The sequence below is a fragment of the Cavia porcellus genome, unplaced genomic scaffold (genome assembly GCF_034190915.1).
Source record: "Cavia porcellus strain 051 isolate PalLab524CR breed Dunkin Hartley unplaced genomic scaffold, mCavPor4.1 scaffold_8, whole genome shotgun sequence".
Taxonomy (NCBI): domain Eukaryota; kingdom Metazoa; phylum Chordata; class Mammalia; order Rodentia; family Caviidae; genus Cavia; species Cavia porcellus.
This window is the reverse complement of record NW_026947491.1, coordinates 62,233,528-62,243,333: the sequence shown is the minus strand read 5'-3', so window position 1 is coordinate 62,243,333 and position 9,806 is coordinate 62,233,528. Positions and strand designations below refer to the sequence as shown.

At 35.9% G+C, this 9,806-nt stretch overlaps 1 protein-coding gene across 1 annotated transcript; it reads right to left on the bottom strand.

Annotated features, from left to right (window-relative positions):
• Nucleotides 1-1,409: 1,409 nt before the first annotated feature.
• On the bottom strand, nt 1,410-7,702 carry LOC100722469 (lysozyme C). The gene is made up of 4 exons (XM_003475928.4): nt 7,531-7,702; nt 5,706-5,870; nt 3,374-3,452; nt 1,410-2,331 (listed from the first exon to the last, which is right to left on the bottom strand). Exons 1-4 carry the CDS (start codon nt 7,664-7,666, stop codon nt 2,265-2,267), a joined length of 447 nt encoding a protein of 148 aa, XP_003475976.3. The 5' UTR covers nt 7,667-7,702; the 3' UTR covers nt 1,410-2,264.
• Nucleotides 7,703-9,806: the final 2,104 nt, after the last annotated feature.

Here is a 9,806-nt window from a genome sequence, read left to right as displayed (position 1 = left end):
TACCTATTCCATCTTTTGGTTATACTTTGCTGTTGAATGTTTAAAACCAAGTGAAAGTAAGAATTGTGCTAATCAAAATTAATCTACCCATGTATTTGCTAAGGTCAGTTAAGTTTCCCCCGAGGTAAGTTACTTTTGGAACTATGTGTTCCACTATGTGGAGCTCGTAGCTCCTCTAGATTTTTAAAATATACTATTCATGTTATTGCTAGAATGGATCATGATCTTTGCTTCACTGTATGAGTTTCCTTGAAATCACAGGGACTTTCCACTCTTTAGTGAGCCTCCTTTGTGAAAAATGTCCTTGGTTGACTGGAATTCAACAATTCTCCTTCTCAGGTGCTTGGGTGACTCTGAATTTGCAACTTAATTTTAGAGGGGTCCCATCACAATGCAGAGGCTGGTTGACCTTGAAGGGAAAAGTCCAAAATATTGGTTGTCCTCTAAACCTTTTATTTTTTTAAGCTTTAATCACTAAGCCCCAGTTGTTAAAAACTCAGAAGGTTAACTATACCAGTCTTGAAGTAGGAGCATTAGTTCTTAATTCTAATTAATATGATCCTTTCTGAATATCGGGAACTTTGAAATGCAAAGTATGACTCTAGATTGACACAGTATCTTCTGAGGCCCTCCTTGCCCTGGCGTGTGGGCCAGTTTTGGAATCTGAAAATCCCACTTCCTCTGTCAGTGAGGCTGGGGGAGCTAGATGAAGGCTGGCCCTGGAAGGAGTCAGTGCACAAGACTGCATGGACTGCAACTGCGGGAGAGGCAGACACATCTGCTAGGGCCAGACCGCAGGACAAAGATGAAAGGAATGCCCCCACATACTTCCCCTAAGGACAAACAACAGTGACTGATATTCTAAATCCGTATTTATTACCTCAGGAAAAACAGCCTCCCAAACCATGAAAAAGCCCCTGCTATGTTTCATGCCTCCTTGCTACAAGATTTGCTTTCCCATTTGAACTTCACCGAATCCAAATTACCTAGGCAATTCTGCCTATAATCTTATTGGTTGACCATCGTTTTGTTCCAACTCATGTTCACCTTGTGATTTCCCATTTTTTCCCACCTTGGACCTGCTTCGCTTCATGGTTTTGCTCTATAAATAAAGCCCTGAGAAAAGGCAGGGTCCTCAGCCACTCACTCAGAACCCCTTCTGTCTATGTCTCTGGCAGAAGCTTTCGTTCCCTAATAAATATGTTTTCTGCTCTTAATCTCCATCCTTCCTGGAATTTATTCTTTGATTTTAGAGAACATGATCTCACACCAAACATCTAGCTGGTAGAGAGTTTCTTTCTCCCATATCAATTTTGGCAAATGGGGTCCCCACAGGGGAAGAAGAGTGCCAAGTCCTGTGTTTTTTGTTTTTTAGAATACTCTATGTATACTTTGTTCACTTGTAATATCAGCTAGGTCTAGAAAAAGACAGACAAGACTTGTATTGCATACTTTTTAATGATAATGCTATCTTTTTTTTTTTTTTTTACAATATATGTAATCCTGTGGTTAGTTAGTATTGCAAGCTCATGAGTTTTAGACTTAGTTGGAATGTGTGCTTCTTAGGTGGGGAAGAGTAATGGCTCATTTAATCTGTCTTTAATGCTTTCACCATGCCAGATCCATCTAAATGTTCTTTCAAGGTAAATAAATTGATGTATAAAGTGTGAGTGTATTTTTAAAGCTGTATGAATGTAGCATTTCTCAGAAAATAGTTGAACCAAAGGTCACAGTCATTGTGGATACTAAATTCTTAATTCAGACAGTTTCTAGTTCTATAATGCACGTTGGCATTCTGTTCCTTAGAATGTTTTATATTGTTCAGTGAAGAGTTGTTAAACTGTTTTAGTAAGTGACTAAAGAGATTAAGGCATCAGATGCCTACACAACAGATGTTTCACTGAGATCCATTTGTTTTAGGATGGTCTTTTGCTCTGTTTGAAAAATGTATGATTGGCAAATAATGGTACTATTCTAGCTTAATTCTTTAATGCTAAAGAGCTGAATGTACTGGAGATGTCTTGGAAAATCAAGAATTTAGGCTGATTTCACTAGCATTAGTTCTATCTGGTACTGAAAAATATAGAGGTAATAGCAAGTAATGAACACATTGGTGAACCTAAGGCTTTGAAGAAAAAGTAACTTGTTCAGGTTCTGTGAATGTTATTTGTAGGTGAAACAATGTGAGTGTGATCTTTCACTTAACTACTTCTCCCTTCATTTGTAAAAGAAGCAAAATGAGCTGCAAAGTTAAAATCCTGCTGTTACACTTGACAGCCCCTAAGATACTGAGAAACATCTTGCTTTTGACAATGGTTTTTCCATGCCTCCCTGTAAAGAAAAGTGAAAAACACGTAGAGTTACAACATGTCTTCTCTGTAATAACCATATTTCAAATACTTGAGGGCAACAACATATTTTGTCAGTAAAGTAATATAGGCTATAGCTCTACCTTACTGCTGTACACTAGCAAAAAGAGCTTCCTTATGTTTGTGTTATGCCAAAGTACCTGTAAGGCAAGGTACTGTTCTTTTTTTCCTCTGGGTGACCTAATTGATATGTTAATCAATGCTCCCCTCTGTAAAGAATTGTAAATCCCTGGGAAACTAACCTAATTGACATGTTAACCATTGTTGCCCTCTACAAATAACAGATGTAGTGCTAAAATAAGTTGACAAAGGATTGTTAATTACTGCTAGACTACTCTGTCCTCTGCTAAGGGAAACAAAGGTCTTCCTCATCTCCTTAGCACATTTCCTGATCCATGCCCATAACCCCTTACTTTGTAAACTGTGGTATCTACAAAAAGGCTGGACAGTTTTGGGGGGGGGGACATACAGCTTTTGAAAACTCCAACTGCACTGTGTCACTGGGTCCAGGATAAAATAAATCAGTGCTGCTTTTTTAAAAAAATATGTCCTGCCTCAATTTTTTAAACTCTAGTTTTGGGGGCTCTGGGGGGCTCGTTTGTGGATTACAAGACTTGCTATTGCTATCTATTGACTAGAGATATTTAAATAGACTTCATTCCTCCCCAAGTCCTTAGCAGTACACAGAATGCTGAAATATTGCATTACGTTTATTGCACATTTACTTATCCTACAAATAATTTCAAGATATTACAAGGAACTACTATAGTGTGTAGAACCTTAAGAATATTAGAAATCCCCTAAAATAAATGGTAGATTTGAAAAGGAAGATTCTGAGTAAGGTAACGTAGATTGTTTCTTGAGAGATGGAGAAAAAAACATTGTTTCACATAAGTCAAAAGTATAAGTTTTGGCTCCCAGAACAATGCACTTTTGTGTTTACAAGCTCTTCTAGTTGCACATATCATCAAGAAATGTTTCATCAGTTAATTCTTAACACATACCATTCTTTGATGCCTTTTGGATTGTTGACCACCTTCTTTGCACAAGCCACCGCTTTAGTGATGTCATTTTGCAACAAAACTGAAAGAGAGATGATGAGGAATGAGGACTGTATTGGAGCTTCACTTTAAGTTAGATTAATCCAAATGAGTAAAAAACGCCTTCATTTATCACATTTGGCATGAAATAAAGCATTCTGCTTCTATGAGCTAATGTCATATGAGGTCATATAATTCACTCATATTACTACAAATTGCCTACTTCTGTTTTATCCAGTTCTACTGATAATTCATCCTAACAATAAGAAACACATATGTATGTATGCACAATGCTGTCCATAGCAATTTATAAAAGGAAAAATATAGATAAGTGCTTAATAGCTAAGAGTTGGATCAATAAATTATGGTATTCACATGTTAAATCTATTCTACCTCTTTATTTTCTTTTAATTTTAGGTGCCAGGAATCAAATCATGACCTTTTACTCGCCAGGCAGCCACTGTGCCATTGAGCTATATCCCCTGCCCATATTCAACCTCTTTTAAAGCTATAACAGATTTACACTTGTTGATATAAAATAATTTTATGTGACAAGTAAAGAAGTATATATGGTAAAACTTAATTTTTGTAAAAACACATATTGCTTATGTATTTGTATACAGGCTCATATGGGCATGGTATAATCTTATTTCTGTGTACTTGATTGATTGACAATTATTAATTGATAGATAATTATTGATTGATAGAGAATTATTAATGTAGAAAAAAGTGCTCTTTGTCCACCATCCTGTAATAAAAGTGCCTAATAAAATTCTCCTTGGAGATTCTGCTAGTGATAATTTATCTTAAAGAAATAAGAAGTTCACTCAAACACATATACACAATGTTCTTAGCAGTTCATAAAACGGGAAAATGGAAATAAACTAAATGCTTATTAGGACAGCTGGATCAAAAAATTATATAGTACTCATATACTACGATTCTATTTACCCACTTTATTGATAACACGGATTAGTACTTGTTGATATAGAAACTATTTTCTGTGATAAGTGCACTGTAAAGCAATATATATAATGAAATTTTAATTTTTGTATAAATACACATTGCTTCCCTATTTGTAACTGAGTCCACGTGCGCATGATATGATTTTACTTGTACAAACAAGGTTGCTATGTTTTCCAACAGAGTATACACCAAAAATTACACTAGATATAAATCTCTGTAAAGTATAATTTTGGATGTTGGTTTTTCTTGCTTGCATTTTCTAATTTGTATTCAATGATATATAATATATATATAATATGATATATATTTATAATACAATAGGAAAAATTCCAAAAGTAAATCAAACAGACTAAAAACTTCAAAATTGCCCTGTCCCTTGGGTATTATAATATTTAAATAATTAACAGTATCAAATTAGCAATATTGATAAGCTTTTATGTGATAAAGATTGCACATGTAGTTTCTACTTTAATAACAATGCCTTTGGCATGTAATAAATTCTGCATGTTCCTTTGCTATACAATAAAATGAATTTCATCACAAATGAATAAATCCAGTACTAATGATACAGCTCAATGGCACAAGCACCTGTCTGTCAAGTGCAAGGTCTTGAGTTTTGATATCAGTCCTGATACAAAAACAAACAAACAAAAATACAATGAAGGAAAGAAAAGGAAAGGCAAAATGAATAAATCCAGAAGTTAACTTTCAAGTGTGATAGTGATTATATGGAAACTGATTTTTTAGGAAAACAAAAGTAAATTTACAAATAAAATATCAAAGAGTTACTGCTGCATATTAAAGCAAAAAGTTCTATATACTACAAAATGTTACCTATAGTCACTACTAAAATTTTATACGTATCCACTGTCTTATTTTTAATTGATTACATTTCATAACAGAAGATAAGATCATCACAAAAAGACCTTACGACCAAACTTTTCTTGAACTGTCTCTCTGTAAACAGGAAGTATGACAGTGTCCTCTGGAAAAAGCTTCTGTAAGGCTTTTTAGAATAAAATCATAAAGAATTGCAGAAATGTTTGAATGTTTTAAAACATCAACATTTATGATATTGCCTCTTCATTTTATTCTTTATTTTTCATTTTGTCATGGTGAGGATGGAGCCCTGGGACCTGTGTTCATGTTACGCAGCACTCTGTTATGTTCCAGAGTAAATTTCTCACTTATGGGCTTTTGAAGGGGAAGAAGCCACTGTCTTGTAGTTGGCATGCAGTTTCTCTAAGATAATGCATATGTTACTGCCACTGACTGTATTCTGTGTAGGCAGATAGGTCCTGGCCATCACATCTGCCGTCTCTTGTCTTACCGTTGCAGGATATGCCACAGCCATTCACTGCTCCTGGAGTTTTGCCATCGTCACACCAGGATCGACTATTGATCTGGAATATTCCATAATTAGTGCCTTTGTTTCCAGGATTGTACTTTGTAGCTTTTGTATTATATTTACTCTCCCATCTGACCAAACACGTCCCTGAAAGAAATTATATTTTATCATAAAGAGCAACACTAAGTGATTTATACCATAACCCATACCAGTGCTATTCAGCTAACTCTAATTTATGAAAATGTACTAAATTTATAAAGTATTTCAACACATTACTTATTTTTGTTGTTGTTTTGAGACAGGTTCCTGGTATATTTCCAAGGGTGGTCTCCTAGGCTAAGATTACTCCCCAGCCTCTCAAGTTCTGGGATTACAGGCATGTGCCACCACCAAACATGACTAAATACCATAGTTCCAAGGGCCCCTAAAAGAATCTTTAGGTAGTGCAAGTCAATTTGTGATACTGATAAAGCAATGGAAAATACATTTAAAAAATTTTAAATGATTGTTTCTCCTACCACTTTTACTTTCTTTCTAATCTCATCCCTTGGCAAACATTCAGCTTAGAATAGATGGTCAGTAGAGTTGTTTAGTAAATTTAGTAAGTTTACAGTGGGTAAAAATGCTGACACAGAAATGCCTGAGTTGTGCAGTGTGTGTGTGTGTGTGTGTGTGTGTGTGTGTGTGCAGACTGGGGACTGAACCAGGGCCCCATGTATGGCAGGTAAATTTTCAGGGCTAAGCTGTACTACTATCCTTTTAAATTTTATTTTCAAGTAAGTTTTTCTATGTAGCCCAACTGACCTTGAACTTCCAGCCCTCTTCCTCAGTTTCGGTAGTAGCTGAGGTTACAGATTGGTGCGACTGAGTCAGGCTGAAATATGCTTTTATTAGGAAAGGTAAGGATTTCTTGGAGGGGGACAAATTTTCCTATAATACCAAGGTGAATTTACTTGTCAAATTAGAATGTTGACAACAAGAACTAAAGAATTGGAAAGGCTATTCTGTAATTTTATTCATCCGTCTCTGCATCTGTTCACTAACCTTTCTAAAATAGTTAGTGAGGAGGAAACGCTTGAATTCAGTCAGAAAGAACAGCGCTCATACTGACAAATATGAAGTAAAGTGGAAAGTTAAACTTCCCTGGACACTCATGAATTGCATAGAAGAAGATGAAAAAGAGTCACTGTTGAGAAAATAAGAAGAGTATAATTTTTTGGTGAATTTCAGAAAACCTTTTATCAGGGACTAAAGAGGAGAAAGGCACATACTCTCAATTTTTGATTTCAATATAAATTTCAAAATTGTTTTCTCTAGAGAGCTCCATGTCATGGCAGGGAAATTTATGAAAAGAAAAACACTGTGGCAGTCTAGTCCCCCAGAGTCCAAATTCCAAGTGGGTCCTCAATGTCCTTTCCTCAGCCTACTTTGGCCTTTGAATCTGAGACTATTTAATAGGCCAGTGCAGAGCGGCTGGGAGGACATAGCAAGTTGTAGCTGGGGAAGAAAGTGTGGAATGCTTTCCATTCCCCCGCTTACTCCTTCATCCAAAATCTGATTTTTTTTTGTACCAGGAATCAAATTCACGGCCCTAATCTTGCCAGGCAGGTATTGTGCTGCTGAGATCCATCCTTGGCACAGCATTTCTGATATAAAAGGACTGAACTGACATTTTAACCGCTGTGAATATTCAAACCCACAAAGAAATAAAAGTGTCTAGTCACAAAAATGCCCTGTGACCATTTATTTTCAGTGCCTCTTCCATATGTGGCTAATGATGGGCAGATTAGGAGGAGAGCAGACTTACAGTTTGCCAGGCTGATCCCATGGTAGCCGTCCATTCCAAGACGCTTTAAAGTTCTGGCCAATTGACATCTTTTAAAGACCTTGCCCTGGACAGTCACAGAAAGGATGAGAAGCCCCAGAAGGAGGAGAGCCTTCATGTTGACTGGGAAGCCAGGTCAGTGGGCTCCTACGTTCAGCCCGTACTGGTATTTAACGTCCTTGGACTTCCTTCTTCCTTCTTTGGTTGGCTTAGCTTGTGACCTGTGGGCAAAACAGAATGTACCAACTGGTCCATCAACTTCAAAAGAATTTTTTTTTAATACTTGAAAAGAGATATTTTGTTGTTCTGAGTTTTTCTATGGCAAAATATGGGTAGTCTTTGAAGAGTGGTTCATAATGAATTGGAAACTAGCACTGTTACTCTAACAGGAAATTTTTTTATTTTGTTATGAAATTGAGTAAGTGTGGAAAAAATTATGAACACTTTGTATAGTTTTAAATCAGCTATGACTTATGACATTGACTTTCATTAAAATGATTTGTATACATTCACTATTACTTATTGATCTTCTTCACTTGAAATTGTTCTCTTTACTCTTTTCCACCAAGTGGACATAATGTGTGTGCCTGTCATTTTAAAGGGCATTCAACCTGACACCATCTTTCTCATCCAGTTTCCTACTCTGGACTTTTTGTAAGCATTATAAATTGTTTAGCTGTACAAATCAATGTTTTCTACAACAGATAAGGCCCAAGTAACCTCTTTTATTAACACCTTTTCTGCCATGCCTTGTTCCTATTCCCATATTTAGGGAATAAAATGCCATTGTAAAGCAGTAAGACTTACAGATTAATCTATCCATATCCATATAGCCAATTAATAGCTTAAAATAATCATCTCAGAAGGTTGTGCACTTATGTACTTACTTTCGTACTGATGATCAAACTCATGACCTTACCCTTGCCATGCAGGCGTTGTGGCACTGAGCTAAATCCCCAGCCTCTTTATTTTTCTTTTAAAGAGAATAAAACCAAGCAAAGCACAATAAAGCCAATCAAAGCAGAACAATGAAAGCGATACAGTGATTTCCAATGAAGATAATAGAAAGTAACAATGACTACCATAATGTCTCTTGTTTTCTTCAAAATAGCTGTCTTCACCATTGGCCATAATAAAAACAAACTAAGCAAAGAAGAATAAAATAAATCAAAGCAAAAACAATGAAAGCAATACAGGACTTTGAAACAATATAATAGGAAATCAACAATGGCTATCGTAATGTATCTTTTATCTTCAAAATAGCTCAGACATAATAAAACCAAGCAAAACAAGACAGAATAAAACAAAACCTAACAATATAATTAAAATGATGCAAAAATTTAACAGATAATAGGAAATTAACAAAGACTGCTACCTTCATGTTTTAGACATTTCCTCCCCTATAATTTTCACCATATCTGTTACACATTTTCAATGTCACTAACTCCTTGACTTTTTTATACTAGAGAGACAACGCGATTTTTGTCCATGTGACTCTGAGCAGCTTCACCCATGAGCATGATCTCAAGTTGCATTCATTTACCTAGAAGAGCCTCAGGTTATTCTGTTTCATAGCTCAGTAGCTTTCCATTGTAAACAAAATGCCATATTTTTCTTATCCATTGAGTAGTTGATGGGGAAACTACCTTTGCTTTTTTGTGGTTTTTCTCCTTTGACTTTCAGTCTGTGAATTTCAGTGAATGTGTTTTTTGTGTACAGCATATTACGTTGTCTTGTTTCTTGATCTACTCCTCCATGTATTTCATTTTACGGGTAAATTGAGGCCATCTACATTGATGGTTACAACTGGCATGCACTGGCTCATTTCTGCCATGCTATCCTCTTCCTGTTGACCCCCTCTTTTCCTCTCCACTCAGTTGCTTGCCATATTTGGTGATTCCTCTCTGCTGCTCCTCCTGGAACTGTGGTCATCTTTATGTCTCTCTAGAATATACTTCATTCTTTGTAGGGTTGGTTTGGTGATCATGAATTCCTTCAGTTGTTCTTTATAATGGAAGTGTCTTGTCTTTTCCATCAATTTTGAAAGATAGTTTTTCAGGGTATATCAATCTGGGTTGAAAGTTGTGTTCTTTAAGAATTTGAGATACTTGAGATCCAAAGTTGTCAGAGTAAAAAAAAAAAAAAAAAAGAATTTGAGATACTCCCCTTCAAGCTCTTTTTAACTTGAGGGTTTGTGTTGAGAAGTCTGACATGGTTGTGTTTCCCTGATAGGTAATCTGTTTCTTTTCTCTAACAGA

Coding starts and splice junctions, on each gene's coding strand:
- LOC100722469 (XM_003475928.4), bottom strand. CDS start 7,666: ATGAAGGCTCTCCTCCTTCTGGGGCTTCTCATCCTTTCTGTGACTGTC. Junction 5,871..7,530: donor TGGGATCAGCCTGGCAAACT/GTAAGTCTGCTC, acceptor AATTTCTTTCAG/GGACGTGTTTGGTCAGATGG. Junction 2,332..3,373: donor CCAAAAGGCATCAAAGAATG/GTATGTGTTAAG, acceptor TTTTCTTTACAG/GGAGGCATGGAAAAACCATT.